The 18,102-nt window shown below is 39.9% G+C and overlaps 1 protein-coding gene across 1 annotated transcript; it reads right to left on the reverse strand.

The window, feature by feature from the left end:
* Window positions 1-792: 792 nt before the first annotated feature.
* Window positions 793-17,203, reverse strand: LOC139562150 (lysophosphatidylserine lipase ABHD12-like). Its single transcript, XM_071379549.1, has 13 exons — window positions 16,924-17,203; window positions 11,495-11,622; window positions 11,292-11,397; window positions 10,959-11,078; window positions 10,852-10,882; window positions 10,712-10,757; window positions 10,211-10,340; window positions 4,048-4,085; window positions 3,828-3,907; window positions 3,624-3,706; window positions 1,760-1,838; window positions 1,444-1,568; window positions 793-1,323 (listed from the first exon to the last, which is right to left on the reverse strand). The coding sequence occupies exons 1-13, from the start codon at window positions 17,007-17,009 to the stop codon at window positions 1,296-1,298; spliced, it is 1,080 nt and encodes a 359-aa protein (XP_071235650.1). The 5' UTR covers window positions 17,010-17,203; the 3' UTR covers window positions 793-1,295.
* Between the last annotated feature and the right edge of the window lie 899 nt (window positions 17,204-18,102).

Raw genomic sequence — 18,102 nt, forward strand, 5'->3', positions numbered from 1 at the left:
ATCATCAACATTTAGTGACATAGGCAGCTGTAGGAAGGAGGGTTAATTATCCAGGTATCTCACCATTTTCCAGAACTTCTTGGGGTTAGACCCAGAGAGAACAGCTCCTTAAAGTAACTGACTTTGGCCTTCCAGATAGCCACGGTGGGAGCTTATCCAAACCCCCCCAAAAATTCCATTCATTTTCCCATAGGCTTTGTCCAATGAACCATGGTGGCGTTATAGTGCCTACAAAAAGACAGCATTACTATTGCTCTCTATTGGGGCTATCAACAATAGACGGGCCAGGGTGTACATGCACATTTCCAGATATCATCAGCAGTAATACAATCAGGGCACAGCAGAAGACAGGGAGAGCTTTGCAGTGTAGATTTTTTATGACATTTGAATGTGCATCAGATGGCAACAAGATAATATTGTACAGCAATTTCATCAGGTAACATGAATGCAAAGTCGGCGAGAGAGGGTTAGAATAGGATGGAAGGACTTGTCTGTGTAACCATGAGTCAGAGTCGTGAGTGTGGAAACAAACATTCCCACTGGGCACAGGCGTCAGTTCAACAGGCGTCAGTTGTCAACTAACGTGAATTCAAATTGCAATCAACAAACAATTTCATTTTTGCTAATTTAACCAGTTTTCCATGTTGATTCAACATCCTCACATTGAATTATTTGGTTGAAATGACATGGAAACAACATTGATTCAACCAGTTTTTGCCCAGTGGGTGGTCTTTCCCACGGTCGGGTAAACAAACAAGTTCATAATCAACAAAGAAGCAAAGAGTCATGGAGTAAGATTCATGAGCATCGATCAGGTTTTATTTGTACTTGCAAACATGATTTTGGAATCTGGGGATAATACTAGCCAAAAATAATAGTTTTCAGCAGTAACTTTTCTGTAATCAATACAAAGAATTCACCTAAATTTGACACTTTAAACATTGATTAGTCATCATTCTTCACATTTGTCATTCATAAACCGACAGTCAGCAAATTCATTGCTTCCATCTCTGAGGTTTTGTCATTTGCACATAGGCTACAGCTAGATAATAATGCATTGGATAATAATGAAACCCCCCCCCCCCTTCGGCTAAGTAACTGCTTAACTTTACTAACAATGTAACGTTTATCTGATATTAGGTCAATGATTGGACCATGTGATTGAAGGTCATCCTACTGATTTGCCATAAGGTAAAGTGACACATTTATGTGCAAACTGTGCATCTAGGATTTGCGGTCCTCTAGATGTGTTGAAACACTTGATGTCCAACGGCTCTTCTGCATAGGTCACTGGATTAGGGGGCCAATGTATGTACAAATTCCCTGTAACAATATGGATGAAAACATTTTTACGTTTATTGTTAGAATGAAATGATTTAGAATCAGAATTGCAATTTTTGCCAAATAGAAATTGCAACTGAAGAGTTGACAAGATTTTCTAACCGGATGATGTCTGGCAGGTGAGGGTCTTTGTATAATCCATTGTGATGGTACCCAAGGGATCCGGCAAACGGTATCATCTTCACTTGATTTTCGGAGTTCTGGGCGCTCTGTGCTATTTCATACAGCTTGATAGGAACACAACAAAGAATTAGGGGTGGAAACTATCTTTATTGTAAATATCATGTTTCCATGGAACTCTTCTTGATATATATTCATTCAACCCATACAGATAATATCAGAAATGTTGCTTGGGATACTATGGACAGATGACAATAGAGAAATGATTGTCAGTTACAGTAAAAGTATCATGCCACACCTGCTGAGCCATGTGGATGGGCACTATGTGGTCATCCTCTGCATGAAGGATCAGAAGACGACTCCTCATCCTCTTCAAGCTGTGGAGAATTGATGAAGCATCGCTTTTCATGAACAGTCAACCTCAATCTCTCAGAACGATTCTCAAACACATTTGGTTGCAGTGCATTCAGAAAGTATTCATACCCCTTGACTTATTCCACATTTTGTTGTGGTAAAGCCTGAATGTGATCAAGACTAAGGAGATGATTGTGGACTACAGGAAAAGGAAGACCGTTCTCATCGACAGGGCTGTAGTGGAGCAGGTAGAGAGCTTCAGGTTCCTTGGTGTCCACATCACCAACAAACTAACATGGTCCAAGCACACCAAGGCAGTCGTGAAGAGGGCACGACAAAACCTATTCCCCCTCAGGAGACTGAAAATATTTGGTATTGACTCTGTACCGGTACCCTCTGTATATAGCCTCGCTATTGTTATTTTACTGCTGCTCTTTAATTATATGTTACTTTTATTTATTTTCTTTTTTTAGGTATCTTTCTTAAAACTGCATTGTTGGTTAAGGGCTTGTAAGTAAGCATTTCACTGTAAGGTCTACAGCTGTTGTATTCGGCGCATGTGACAAATACAATTTGATTTGATTTTAATTGAATTCAACATTTCTTTCACCCATCTACCCCATAATGACAAAGTGAAAACATGTTTTTAGGAATGTTAGCAAATTTATTTAAAAATTAAATACAGAAATATCTAATTTACATAAGTATTCACAACTCTGAGTCAATACATGTTAGAATATATATATATATATTTTTTAAATCCCTATTCCTTGCCAATGACAAGCATACCCATAACATGATGCAGCCACCACCATGCTTAAAAATATGAAGAGTGGTACTTAGTGATGTGTTGGATTTGCCCCAAACATAATGTTTGTATTCAGGACATTAAGTTAATTTCTTTGCCACATTTTTGGCAGTTTTACTTTAGTGCTTCATTGGAAACATGTTTTGGAATATTTTTATTCTGTATATGCTTCCTTCTTTTCACTCTGTCGTTTAGGTTAGTATTGTGGAGCAACTAGAATGTTGTTGATTCATAGTCAGTTTTCTTCTATCACAGCCATTAAACTCTGTAACTGTTTTAAAGTCACCATTGGCCTCACGGTGAAATCCCTGAGCAGTTTCCTTACTCTCCGGCAACTAAATGCAGAGGGACGTCTGTATCTGTATAGTGACTGGGTGTATTGATACACCATCCAAAGTGTAATTAATAACTTCACCATGCTCAAAAGGATATTCAATGTCTGCTTTTTTTTTACCAATCTACCAATGGGTGCCCTTCTTTGCTAGAAATTGAAAAGTCTGTGTTTGCAATTCACAGAAAGGAGGTAGTCATTCAAAATCACATTACACACTGTTATTGCAACTTATATGTGACTTGTTAAGCACATTTTTACTGCTGAACTTATTTAGGCTTGCCATAACAAAGGGGTGGAATACTTATTGACTCGAGACATTTCAGCTTTTCATTTGAATTAATTTGTAAAAAATTGTAAAAACATTATTCCACTTTGACATTATGGGGTATTGTGTGTAGGCCAGTGACATAAAATCTCAATTTAATCCATTTTGAATTCAGGCTGTAACACAACCAATTGTGGAAAAAGTAAAGGTGTGAATACTTTCTGAAGGCACCGTAACAGTTCGTTATTTTGATTTGATTTGTTATCGCATATTGCAAACCTGTATTAATAATCTCAGAATAAAGGATGATAAATAAGTACACTGAAAAGTTGCATAAACCAAAATAAATTGACAACAAAATGTTTTGTTTTCATTTGAATCTAAATCGAGAAAATACGTACTTTTCATCATTAGGGAAGATGATATTGTTTTCTCCCATTGTGTCCAGGAAAAAGTACTCAAAACCTGGGAACGTCCAATAAAACTGAGGACACAAGGACAATTAAAGAGGAAGAGAAGTGCAGTTTAGTACATTAATAAATTCTAAATCGTGACGTTTTAAGATGTACTGTATCGCCATGGAGAGGAGGGTATGTGAGTCTTACCCAGCCAAACGGATGATGGGCACCCCCCTGTCGAATGTTGGTGTACGCTCCCTCAATGATCACACCATCAACAACAATCCCTGATAAAGGCAAAATATTCTGAGTCTAAAGTACATCAGATCAACTTCCATGAACTGAGTCACACAAAAAACATTCATGAAATTTGTATTGTACTGTAACTAGAGGGTATAAAAAGTTGAATGGGTTCAGTAAAGCCTACCGTGTTCAATTAGTTTGACGGCAGTGTTAGTGGCCACTCTGTACAAACATGAGGGGTAAAATGGTGTTTACTGATCATGTCTCGTACTTTGAGTCACTGACAAAATGTTCTGTCATATTTCTAATTATTGATTGGAGTATTTCAATCATCACCGTTAGTGGTGGTAGATTAGTAGTAGTAGTAGTAGTAGTGACAGATTCTCTAACTTAAACATCCCACAAATATATATATTGTGTATGAGGGGTGGAACAAGCAAAAAATGAAACAAATAAGTGTTAATTTAAAAATGTTTTGTCACATACACCTGATAGGTGCAGGGAAATGTTTTTTTTTTTTTTTACAGGGTCAGCCATAGTAGTATGGCGCACCTATCGCAAATTAGGGTGCAAATTAAGTGTGCAAATTAAGTGCATTGCTCAAGAGCACATCAACAGATTTCTAACCTTGTCGACTTGGGTATTCGAACCAGCAACCTTTCGGTTACTGCTAGGATAACTGCCGTCCAGTCTCTTGAATGGACAATGCTTACTTTTCAAATCAAACAAACAGTTAAATATGATATGATTTAAATCATGAAAAGCCTACCAGTGGAATGAAATACATATCTATTTGGAGTGTAAGGCAAAGGTAATCAAAGGTACAGGTCAAGCTAATCAAGGTACAGTGGGGCAAAAAAGTATTTAGTCAGCAATTGTGCAAGTTCTCCCACTTAAAAAGATGAGAGAGGCCTGTAATTTTCATCATAGGTACACTTCAACTATGACAGACAAAATGAGAAAAAAAAATCCAGAAAATCACATTGTAGGATTTTTTATGAATTTATTTGCAAATTATGGTGGAAAATAAGTATTTGGTCACCTACAAACAAGCAAGATTTCTGGCTCTCACAGACCTGTAACTTCTTCTTTAAGAGGCTCCTCTGTCCTCCACTCGTTACCTGTATTAATGGCACCTGTTTGAACTTGTTATCAGTATAAAAGACACCTGTCCACAACCTCAAACAGTCACACTCCAAACTCCACTATGGCCAAGACCAAAGAGCTGTCAAAGGACACCAGAAACAAAATTGGAGCCCTGCACCAGGCTGGGAAGACTGAATCTGCAATAGGTAAGCAGCTTGGTTTGAAGAAATCAACTGTGGGAGCAATTATTAGGAAATGGAAGACATACAAGACCACTGATAATCTCCCTCGATCTGGGGCTCCACGCAAGATCTCACCCCGTGGGGTCAAAATGATCACAAGAACGGCGAGCAAAAATCCCAGAACCACACGGGGGGACCTAGTGAATGACCTGCAGAGAGCTGGGACCAAAGTAACAAAGCCTACCATCAGCAAGGGCATTGAAGATGAAACGTGGCTGGGTCTTTCAGCATGACAATGATCCCAAACACACCGCCCGGGCAACGAAGGAGTGCCTTCGTAAGAAGCATTTCAAGGTCCTGGAGTGGCCTAGCCAGTCTCCAGATCTCAACCCCATAGAAAATCTTTGGAGGGAGTTGAAAGTCCATGTTGCCCAGCAACAGCCCCAAAACATCACTGCTCTAGAGGAGATCTGCATGGAGGAATGGGCCAAAATACCAGCAACAGTGTGTGAAAACCTTGTGAAGACTTACAGAAAACGTTTGACCTCTGTCATTGCCAACAAAGGGTATATAACAAAGTATTGAGATAAACTTTTGTTATTGACCAAATACTTATTTTCCACCATAATTTGCAAATAAATTCATAAAAAATCCTACAATGTGATTTTCTAGATTTTTTCCCCTCATTTTGTCTGTCATAGTTGAGGTGTACCTATGATGAAAATTACAGGCCTCTCTCATCTTTTTAAGTGGGAGAACTTGCACAATTGGTGGCTGACAATACTTTTTTGCCCCACTGTAAATGTAAAAACGTTCAAAGTAATCATAGGTAATATTGTGTTTGCTTGCTTAGTAACAGACACAATATTACCTTTGATTACTGTTATGGAATATTAATGTTTGGGCTTTTCTTATAACTCATTTCTGTGTTCTATTCATTGCTGTTCAATAGACCAATTTCTGTGTTCGTGCAAGTGGCTGACTAGAAATCCTCACTATCAGTAGCTGCAATTTGGCAGTACGCCCAGACCTTGTTTTGAGAATGAAAGATATCTCAGTTTCAAGGTCTCAGAGAGGAGAAGCCTGGTCAGGTATTGGTCTGTCACATGTTATGAAACAGTATTGGTTTGTCACATGGATGAAACAAAAAAGGATAATGATTAATTAATTATGCAAATATAACTTGTCTGTGTATCACCGTATATAAGACAACTGCTGGGACTGCCCAGGTAGAGCTCCTGATTGACATGTGTACTGTGGTGCATTGAGTTGGTTGGAACCTCTCCAGCGCGCTGACAATAAAGAAAGATTAATTTCAGATTGACTTTGAGTGTCCCTGTGTAAGAATTTCCACGACATTACCTTTACAGATAAAGGATCGTCATTTGAGCCAGTTTGCTACTGTCACGATTGTCGTAATAACATTCGGACCAAAGCGCAGCGTGATATTGGTTCCACATGTTTATTGAATGAAACGCACAAAAAAACAATAAAGAGCGACCGAAACGTGAAGTAAATGAAGTGCTCACAGGCAACTACACATAAACAAGATCCCACAAAACACAGTGGGGAAATGGCTGCCTAAATATGATCCCCAATTAGAGGCAACGATTACCAGCTGCCTCTAATTGGGATCCATACAACTCGCCAACATAGACATACAATGACTAGAACACCCCCCTAGTCACGCCCTGACCTACTATACCATAGAGAAACAAGGGCTCTCTATGGTCAGGGCGTGACAGCTACATCAGGAAAATAATCCTGCAGTAACAGGAAATGTGAATAATTATGTGGATTATAATTAATGGACATTTTCTCGTGGTTGATTCATTTTTTGTTAGGTCAGATCAAGTCTGACATTTTAAAGTGGAAATCACGAACTTTAGAAGTCTTTATAACACTCAAATACACTACAAGTTTGCATTTCCTGCTGAGCAGGAAAATTCTCAGCAACAAAACAGTGATCAAATTCAGAATCCTACATCTGTACCGTTGCTCTACACCCCAATTTTATTAAAATTTCATTACATTTAATTTGAAGGTTTTCATGATTCGAATCGTGGTTATATGATTTGACTGTTATTTGTTTGATTTGAAAGCTCACATTGCTCATTTAAGAAACTCCAGTGTATAGATTAATTTAAAGCTTGCTTGTTTCATTCGATTTTTACCCACCCCTCAGAATTGTTTGAAACATTGCATCAGATCTGGGATAACTACAGTGCATTTGGAAAGCAGACCCCTTGACTTTTTCCACATTTTGTTCCGTTACAGCCTTATTCTAAAATGGATTAAATATTTTTTCCCCTTATCAATCTACACACAATACCCCATAATGACAAAGCAAAAACAGGTTTTTAGAAATATTTGCAAAAAAATGAAATATTACATTTACATAAGTATTCAGACTGTTTACTCAGTACTTTGTTGAAGCACCTTCGGCAGCAATTACAGCCTCAAGTCGTCTTGGGTATGACGATACAAGCGTGGCACACCTGTATTTGGGGAGTTTCTCCCATTATTCTCTGCAGATCCTCTCAAGCTCTGTCAGGTTGGATGGGGAGCATCGCTGCACGGCTATTTTCAGGTCTCTCCAGAGATGTTCAATCGGGTTCAAGTCCGGGCTCTGACTGGGCCACTCAAGGACATTCAAAGACTTGTCCCGAAGCCACTCCTGCAGTGTCTTGGCTGTGTGCTAAGGGTCGTAGTCCTGTTGGAAGGTGAACCTACGCCCCAGTCTGAGGTCCTGAGCGCTCTGGAGCAGGTTTTCATCAAGGATCTCTGTACTTTACCTCATTCATTTTCCCATCGATCCTGACTGGTCTCCAAGTCCCTGCCGCTGAAAAAATGCTGCAGAGATGGAGATGGTTGTCCTTCTGGAAGTTTCTCCCATCTCCACAGAGGAGCTCTGTCAGAGTGATCATCGGGTTCTTGGCCACCTCCCTGACTAAGGCCCTTCTCCCCCGATTGCTCAGTTTGGCTGGGCGGCCAGCTCTAGGAAGAGTCTTGGTGGTTCCAAACTTCTTCCATTTAAGAATGATGGAGGCCACTATGTTCTTGGGGACCTTCAATGCTGCAGACATTTTTTGGTACCCTTCCCCAGATCTGTGACTCGACACAATCCTGTCTCGGAGCTCTACGGACAATTCCTTCGACCTTATGGCTTGGTTTTGCTCTGACATGTCTGTCAACTGTGGGACCTTATATAGACAGGTGTGTGCCTTTTCAAATCATGTCCAATCAATTGAATTTACCACAGGTGGACTCCAATCAAGTTGTAGAAACATCTCGAGGATGATCAATGGAAGCAGGATGCACCTGAGCTTAATTTTGAGTCTCATAGCAAAGGTTCTGAATACTTATGTAAATAAAGTATTTCTGTTTTTATTTGTACATTTGTAAAAGTTTCTAAAAACCTGTTTTTGTGCTGTCATTATGGGCTATTCTGTGTAGATTGATGAAGAAAATGTTTTATTTTATCTATTTTAGAATAGGGCTGTAACGTAACAAAATGTGGAAAAAGGGAAGGGGTCTGAATACTTTCTGAATGCACTGTATAGTTTTAACTATGCTTTGTGGAAAGTAACTCGTTTTGGGGGGAATAAATAGTTACTTTGACTACAACTATTTGAATACAAATCACAAAAAATGACTACTTTTTAAAACTATTTGAATACAGATATGAGAAAACAACTACTTAAAAAAACATTTGAATACAGACTTCTGGGAGTGACGACTTTTCAGAAACTATTGGAATTGGCTGCCTTCAACTAATGGCACAGTTGTATGGAACTGCATATAGAAAGAGAATGAATAGAACACAATCTCCTATGGTATTCCAATCTGACAGTCATATTTGATCTACACAATACATTTATATCGGAACATTCTGTAAATGTAAATTCTCCTGAATGTCCATTGCCTCAGGTGTACATAATCAAGTCTAACCAATTATATTTAGTACATATGTATAAATAAGTTGTGAGTGACTCTTTCAACATGCCACTGAAAAAGGTCGAAAGCAGCAATTCATTTTATGATACCTGAAAATACTGAAGAGAAATTCAAAGGAATTTTTGCAAACAGCAAGTTGGATGCTTAGCATCTTAGAACTTCTTTGTCCATCTGAGGGGAATGGTTCTTATTTCAAACACACACTATACCATCTTTAAAGGGATACTCTACACTGAATTTCACTCGAAATACAAACTAACATGATTTTCCACCTACCTTGGCTGTAGTTAATTCAAGAAGGCCGTTTTTGGATATTTTTTAATACTTAATAGAGCAACATTTTATTAGTATGCTGTTACATGATACTTTGGTAATTGCATTTTAATTACATAGCAATGAGCTGAGCATTTTTGAAAGTACAGTACACAGGAAAAGTGACTGTTCCTTATTCGACTTATGCAATCACTCCATTATTATTCAATTATAAAGCAATTTCCAAAGTTCTATGTAACAACTATGTTGCTATTTTAATAATCACAAAGGTACTAGTACTACACATGTATAAGAACTTGATGTCTCACTCACTATGAAAATACATTTGTTAGTAATTTTGAAGCTGCAAAAGTGGTCTACTCTAATGTTGAGGTGATTGATTCTATGTCCCTCATGTATTTAATTCTAGGCTATAAATTATATTAAGATTCATATCTATATCGGAGAGCCCTCCAAACCATGTGCTAATGATGATATATTTAGACTAATTCAACTAACTGTTCTTCATCAAATACTTGGCAGCCATCAAATGCATCATTTCTTTTCTCCAAATACCTTCAAATATTATTTGGTTTTCTGAGAGGTATTCAAAATACTTTAAAATATTATGTTTTTTTGAGACATGTATTTGAATATTAAAGAAAATAGTTGCCTTTTAGTTGAAACTCTCTATAAACTATTTTAGACTACCTTGAGTATTTGAAAAGTTAGTATTTTAAAATAAACTTCCAAATACAACTATTGTTTGCCCAGGTCTGCTGCGCAATGACATAAATAATAATTTCCACTCGCTTATCTCATCTCTACAAACTGAACCATCCACCTGAAGGCACACGTTTGGTCACTCACCCAGTGCCAAGAGAGTGTCCCCATAATACCACCAGACTGCTCCCACTGCGGGCTTTTACCCACTGGTACAAGTAGAGGGCGTCAGTGGTTAGACCAACTTCAGTGGGCTCTCCGGTGGAGTCCCCAAAACCTGTTAGAGTTTCATATATCAATGGTTGTTCATTATGCAAACATACTAGACTATGTATAGGCCTATCATGTCATGTCTGTCTGCCTGAAGTAAACTTAATGCAGAGTTGTGCAATGATTTGTATATGACCACAAGGGGGCAGTCACAGCGAACCCACACCAGAGGGTGAGCTCTACTGCAGTGTAAGGAATTGGGAGTTGGTTATCGGACTCTCTTCACAGCAAGCAAGGTAAAATAACACTGTCACACCACAAAATGTAGACTAATGCTCGGTTATCAAGGATGTGTGTAACGATTATACAAATGTATTCAGACTAAATAAATAAAGCAAATATGTTTCAACAGTCTAGTCAAATGTAAGTTTAACCAACCTCTGTAGTCCAAAGCCAAAACATGGTAACCTATTGCACTCAGCACCTGTGGACACAAAGACCAATCACCAATTTATCAATCACCAATGTCATTTTCTGCCATGATGAAGTAACTTTTGATGTAGTCGACAGTCACTTACACGTATTAATCCCACGCGGTGACTTGCTGCCCTGTTTGAAAGAATGTGTACTTTTAGATTCAAAGTGAGAACAATACTATTGTATAGGAATCCATTGTTCTTGCTACCTTGTGCCTCCATTGCCATGGAGATAAATGATAATCGGAATTCCAGCTCCCAAAGAATCTTGGTACCATTCCAAGTCCTTTCCCTGTGCCTCCTTCCACTGACTTTCAGGGACTGTGTGCCTTGAAGATATTGTACAGTGAGACAACACTTGTAAGTAACAACATTAGGAAGTGACAACACGTGGAAGGGACGATGTATAGACTTTGATGTTTAAAGTTCAATGCTGTCTTTATAAAAGCTATACTGTCCAATGGCAGTGAGTGTACTTCCGAAGTAAGGTAGGTAGGCTACATTACCCTACTCACAAAGTAACCTGGAGAAAGCCTACTCACCAAACACCCAATGAGATCCCGTGCTCAGATTTAAGGTACATGTTCACAGTGTGGTTAAGATACAGGTCAGCTGGCTGGCTAAGGTTGACGAAGAATGGGACCCTGACTAAAATCAAGGAGAGAAAGAGACGATACGTTATATGATTTGTTATTCCTGATTTGTCCAGTATTTTGGATAATTATCATGATTAGCTTACACTCACCTCTGTGAGAATACACCAGGTGTTTTATGATGTCAGGGAACAGTCGCATCATGAAAGGCACAGAAACATAAATGACACATACAACCAGGAGACCTCTTTTGACCCACCACAACAAACGGGAGCTAGGTCTGAGAGATAGAGAGAGAGAGAGACAAAAAGCGTCAACATTGCAATGACAAAGGTCCATGCTGTGTCAGCAGACCTTACTGGATATTGGCATTGAAGTGCATTTTAGGCCAATAATAGGGCGCAATAGTTATGGAGTCTTTTTGTAGGCGCTAATGGAGACTAACTCCGCAATGGCTCGTTGGCCAAAGCCTATGGAGAAATAAATGGGCTTTTGGATAAACACAGAGAATAAGGTCTGTGGCAAACATAAGCTTAGAAGATCTTATACGTTTTGTTCTATGAGATAATATTAAACAACAAACATCACTTTTTTAATTTTGAAGCTTATGTAATCAAAATAAGCACATAAAGGCTTCATAATTAATAAAGGTCATGTTAACTGGCTGATATTATCTGACAGAATAAAACCGAATAAGACCTCCTAAAGGCCTCTACGGATCCGACGGAGCAGCGCAGTGTCATTTTACGTCACAAAATGGGCTGCTCCTTGTATGCACAAGTGCGACCCAAGAAATTTGGAACGCAGCATATAGCTCCTTGAGCAGACTTGAGGGGCAGTAGTGAGGAAGTTTTGCAACGGAAGTGCTGTCCCTGTGTCTACATCACAACCCTTATGGTATTTATAAACACGGAAGCAATGGACATGCTCCTACTGTTACTCTGCTTTGCTTTTATTTTCGACTGTCGCTACACTCAATTACAGTGAGTTCTGAAAGTCCTCAGACCCCTTGACCTTTTCCACATTTTGTTACGTTACAGCCTTATTTTAAAATGGATTCAATTATGATTTTTTCCCCCTCATCAATTTACACAAAATACCCCACAATGACAAAGCAAAAACTGGTTCAGAAATGTTTGCTAATTTAAAAAATAAATAACTGAAATACCTTATTTACATAATTATTCAGACTTTACTATGAGACTCGAAATTGAGCTCAGGTGCATCCTGTTTCCATTGATCATGTGGTGGTTCATTTATTTACTATCAAATGAGGAGACAAACTTATCACACAAGTCAGAGTTATACTTAAACTAAATCTTTAATAATGAGAGCTTTGCAATAGCAATGACTTGTCAACGATTCACCATTTCTAATGATCCGTTGAGAGTGGCAAGACAAAAGTACAAAGGTCTTTTATAGCCAAGATACACCCCTTCCAACATACATGACGAACAACAGATACATAGAATGGGTCACAAGGTGAGACTTTTTAAATGAGAAAGGAGTATCCCGTAGCCAGATAGCATTCGCTATAAATTATCGTTCAGTTTGGTCCCTAAGACGAGGTTCCTATCTCGTTCCTGTTACTCCTAGCACAAAAACACCAACTCGACAATTGATTTATGCCATTGGTCAACTCCAGACACTACCACACACATCCCCCAAGGCCAAAGGAGGGAGTGACTGGCACACAAACATTGTGGAAACCAGTAATTGGTTCCCCATTAATCACGCCATCCCTTCATATGGTTTAGAATAGGTAAAGACACATTCACATATGAAGACAATGTTCCCTCCTGTCCTCTTCCCTTTCTGATATTCTGCATAGCACCAGGGACATGTAAAAGACAAGCCTGACCTCTCCACTCTCTGGGCCCCAGGTGACTGAGCCCCAGCTGAGGGAAGAAGTGCAACTGCCAACACCAGAGTCCGAAGGGACACATTCTAATAACAAGTATATCACATAAGCATATTATGCAGATAAGACATCTTAATTATCTATGTTACCCAACTAATTCTGATTCTTCCGCCACAATCATCCTTGAGATGTTTCTACAACTTGGAATTCAATTGATTGGCCATGATTTGGAAAGGGGTACACCTGTCTATATAAGATCCCACAGTTGACAGTGCATGTCAGAGCAAGAAATAAGCCATGAGGTCGAAGGAATTGTCCGTAGAGATCCGAGACAGGATTGTGTCGAGGCATAGATCTGGGGAAGAGTACCAAAAAATGTCTGCAGCATTGAAGGTCCCCAAGAACACAGTGGCCTCCACCATTCTTAAATGGAAGAAGTTTGGAACCACCAAGACTCTTCCTAGAGCTGGCAGCACGGCCAAACTGAGCAATCGGGGGAAAAGGGCCTTGGTCAGGGAGGTGACCAAGAGCCGATGGTCACTCTGATAGAGCTCCAGAGTTCCTCTATAGAGATGGGAGAAACTTCCAGAAGGACAACCATCTCTGCAGCACTCCACCAATCCGGCCTTAATGGTAGAGTGGCCAGACGGAAGCCACTCCTCAGTAAAATGCAGATGACAGCCTGCTTGGAGTTTGAAAAAAGGCACCTAAATCTAAGACCATGAGAAACAAGATTCTCTAGTCTGATGAAACCAAGATTGAGGACAGCCAAGAGACCGAGCAGAGGCCAAATGGTCCATCAACAGGTGGACATCATCTCCCCGACCTGGCTCATCACTTCCCTGGCCCTTCTCACCAACGCACCTTCCAGACTCGCCATCGCTCTCTGACCTCCGCCCCATCTGCCCGACCCAGCTCCAGTGGTCGAAGAGGACGACAGATGAGAGTCCTTTGGAAGCTGAAATAATGCAACGGCGACAGAGTCCAGCAAGTGCCCTCTGACGCCAAAGGTGGTGGGTAATTTACTAGTTTGCCTTTGCAAATTTCCCATCTTGTGATATTTTGTTCATCGAAAGAAAGACATTTCTAGCAAAAGGTCAGCAAATCTCTTTATCTGGTTATTTATACATACGGCAGAAAATATTGCTGTATTCTGAAGCAGTCACTCAGTAAGCTTGTAGCACTTTGTACATGGGCTATGTGGGGGTCTATTCTTATTATCTACAGTTGGACAGCCCTTCTCACCCATGTGCCATAGCAGGGAGGTCCTCATTGAAATGGTTGAAAGGCCACTACACAGCTTGTACACAGCCATGCAGATTGGGTTATTGTTTACAGCTGGACGGGCATTCTAACCAACGTACCATAGCAGGAAGATCCTCATTTAAAATGGTTAAAAGGCCACTAGGCCTAGGTGGCGACCCATCATTCACCTGTTTTGAGCTCCACATGTTTGCCTGTTTTGCATGTAATTTTGGCATTAATACATGTCACATATTAGTTTGCAAACAATGTAAATAAAAAAATTATCATTGAGTTTATAAAGCTGCATACAAACATGGTCTCTTTTTCTCTTTCTTGAGTAAGGCAGCTCCAAAATGCAGGTTTCAGCCTAGCTCAGTGCTTTCTGTGGTGGTGGGGAAGCCAGCGGAAAATACGGAGCGTAGGGGTTGATAATGTTCTCTAGTCGTGCCGTGATTGGCTCAGTGTTCTGCCACTCATGGGGACACTACGTCACTGCAAAATCTACGGGGAGAGCTCGAAAATTCAAGCCCCTTGGGTGTTGCCATAGAGTTACATTAGAAGTGCCCATCCAAGAAGGCTCAAGGTCATTGGCCACAGATAAAATGACGTCAATTCACGTTATATCTACCGTAGCTTTGATTGGACTGACGATGTCAACATCATACTTCAAAATCTTATTTAGCAAGCTATAAGTCATCATCATGAATCAAGTCGACAATCTATTGGCAAATCCTTTTCAATCCTTGTCATATGAAGAGAAGTTATGAAGAGAAATTATAGATAAAATGAATCGGTGCTCATTGGTCATTAAACAAACTTTACACAAGTAGGAAATCGCAAATTCAACAATGAGTGGTTTGGAAGGAATCAGTGGCTAACTGCAAGCATTGCAAAGCAATCACTAGCCTACTATTCAGTGGAGTGGGTGTGTGGTCCAAGTCTGGGATTAAGGGTCTCTTTTCCAAGCTTAAAAAGATAAACATTCAACATTGGCCATGGTGTCAATCCAGCATGACTTCTGCCACGTTCAAAACTACTGGAAACTCGGTAATCTCAGACTTCTGGGAACTGGGAACTCAGAAAAAACAAGCTCAGACTGGAAAAATAAGTTTTGAATGGTCAGCCAACTCGGAATTCCAAGTCGGGAACTCAGGCCTATTTCAAGAGCTCCGACCTGAAGATCACTGACGTCATGATTAGACCTTGTTTTATTCCGAGTTCCCAGTCTTGAAAGCACCATAAATCCAGAAAATGCCAGACTTTGGCGACAAAGTTTGATGACAAATTTGCCCACGAAGGACAGCCGTGCCACCTTCCTGTTCAAGTGAGCACAGCACAACAAGGTGAGTCCAAAAATATATTGTATGCTACTGCATAAATTATGTAATATGCCAGGGAGACATGTATACCATAGCTAAGAAAGTAATGCTGAGTGTATGTTTTTTTATTTTTCCATTATTTAACTAGGCAAGTCAGTTAAGAACAAATTATTATTTACAATGAGAGCCTACTGGGGAACAGTGTGTTAACTGCCTTGTTCAGGGGCAGAACGACAGATGTTTACCGTGTCAGCTCTGGGATTTGATACAGCAACTTTTGGTTACTGGCCTAATGCTCTAACCCCTAGGCTACCTGTTATGTAGTAAGCTGTAAGTAACCCATGATCCTCACCCTAATAATTTAGTCCCTTTCCTCCTCATAACTTAGCCTACTGTTCTGACTTGGTGGTGCACATGTAGCCTATAGCCTGTTTTAGAGAAATGTAATCAATGAATATTGTAAGAGCTTTCATTGTCTGCTTATATGCCCCCTTTATTTATCGTACAGTTCTGACTTGGTGTACACGGAGAATACTGTAAGAACGGCCCATTTTCTGAATTCTGTCGCTCTACATTTCAAAAGTGCTGAACAAATACCTATTTTGACTGTCCATCCTAGCTCGCTCATTAATGTCTTCATCGAAATTACGGATTGCCTCTCATCGTCCCCTTATGCCATATTTTGTACATCTCAATTTTCAGTAGAAATAACATTTGTTTTCGCAAGTCAGTCATATCAGCAATGTTTTTTTAAGGCAGTAAATGCGGCTGAATGAATTGTTTCGCTGCCAGTGTAGCAGTGGTAACGTGTTTGGGCTGCTGTTAGGACAGCTTTATGTAGGCCCTAACCGTTTGTCACCGTTATAGTTCAATTAATGTATTGTTTAGTGTTGTATAGGGTAGTGGCTTTGCTGGCATGCATCAACAAAAAAATGGTGCGTTTGCTCCACCAAGATTTACATTATAAATCGCCACTGCTCAGACCTTATTTTCATTCGGGCTTTATCCCAAAACCTAATTAATTTCCCGCATAGGAATGGCTGAACGAACCCGAGGTTTCATTTCTGTTTTTTAGTACTACAAACTGGCGTGCTCCTAACAGGCGTATTTATTTACTATACTCTAGTCTAGAGAGCATAACTTTACGCAATTGTACCTCGGCTGCGTACTCGATGACACACCAGCTTCATCTCCGGCAGTCTTCTGCTTCTTGGAGTCACGGTCACCAGTCCTCTTCCTCATCCTGAGACGTTTACTAAACTATTTGCTATATGAGCCTCCAGTCCTCTGCATAACCAATGCAGCCGGTAAAAACACTGCCGTGAAACAATATGGTCTGATCTAGATTGACATATAGGCTTTGTGACTAACTACTGGACTTTGTCTTTGTCGCCAACTGTACGTCTGTTCTTTTGTCGAATGCTGCGTTCGTAACCAAGTGGGAAGTTAGCACTATAGAGTTAGAGGACTCTAGATGAATAAACCTGTTTGTCATTGAGGGCTTCCACCATTTCCCAATAGCAATTTCCAGTTAGAGGGCCATACAAATGGATTTTTCCCCAGTCCTATGTGGTAAACAGAGAACCAACGAGATATAATTTTTATATATGTCCTATGATGGCATTTGTGAGCACACAAGCAGCGCCATTGAGGCTATCTCCATTTCAAAGTAGTCCGGTTTCTTCTTTTACTGCTTCTATGAGTTGGTAAACAAACTGAAAGGTTGTATACTGTCACCTAGAGTGCGTTATTTGAACAGTTATGAAGCCAAGGATCGTGATTTACTACCACCCACAATTATGTAATATTTGCTCACAAGTGTAATTCATTGGCTGATCCCTTATGGTGACCCGGATGGAATAATGTGATCATTGCTTCAAACACCCAGTTGACTACTTTACAATGGTTTAAGCCCTCAATGGTAATGTCCATGTGAAAACATGTTTAATCCATCTAGTCTCCTTTATCTAACTCTACGGTGGTACATTCCCACTTCCCAATTGGTTATGAATGCAGCATAACTCATAGGCTCTATAATATGTGGTCAAAGATCGCGGATAAAGTCAGTTCCTGTCTGCTTAAGGGGGTGGCTCTCCCATAGGCACCAATGCAATGGCAGCTGGGTCTGGTCTACTTAGTTCATTGACCTGCTTTCTAACAGAAAAAATGAGGGAGTGGAATGTCTCGCTTCCTCTTCCGTCTCTGATGTGGGTGAAAGTACTATACAGTGGTCCCACTGTATGTGTGGCAATCATTGAAAGTAAGGAAAACAGTCTTTCATAGAACACAATCCCAAAGCACAAAGGCCTATTGCATACTTCAGTTTGTACACTAG

The sequence above is a fragment of the Salvelinus alpinus genome, chromosome 32, assembly GCF_045679555.1.
Source record: "Salvelinus alpinus chromosome 32, SLU_Salpinus.1, whole genome shotgun sequence".
Classification (NCBI taxonomy): Eukaryota; Metazoa; Chordata; class Actinopteri; order Salmoniformes; family Salmonidae; genus Salvelinus; species Salvelinus alpinus.

Excerpts from the sequence above, each read along its gene's own strand:
- LOC139562150 (XM_071379549.1), bottom strand. The coding sequence starts at position 17,009 with ATGAGGAAGAGGACTGGTGACCGTGACTCCAAGAAGCAGAAGACTGCC. Across the intron at positions 4,086-10,210 it reads GGACACTCTCTTGGCACTGG|AGTGGCCACTAACACTGCCG; the intron begins GTGAGTGACCAA and ends ATGTTTGTACAG. Across the intron at positions 1,839-3,623 it reads ATCTTCCCTAATGATGAAAA|CTTGAAGAGGATGAGGAGTC; the intron begins GTACGTATTTTC and ends AATTCTCCACAG.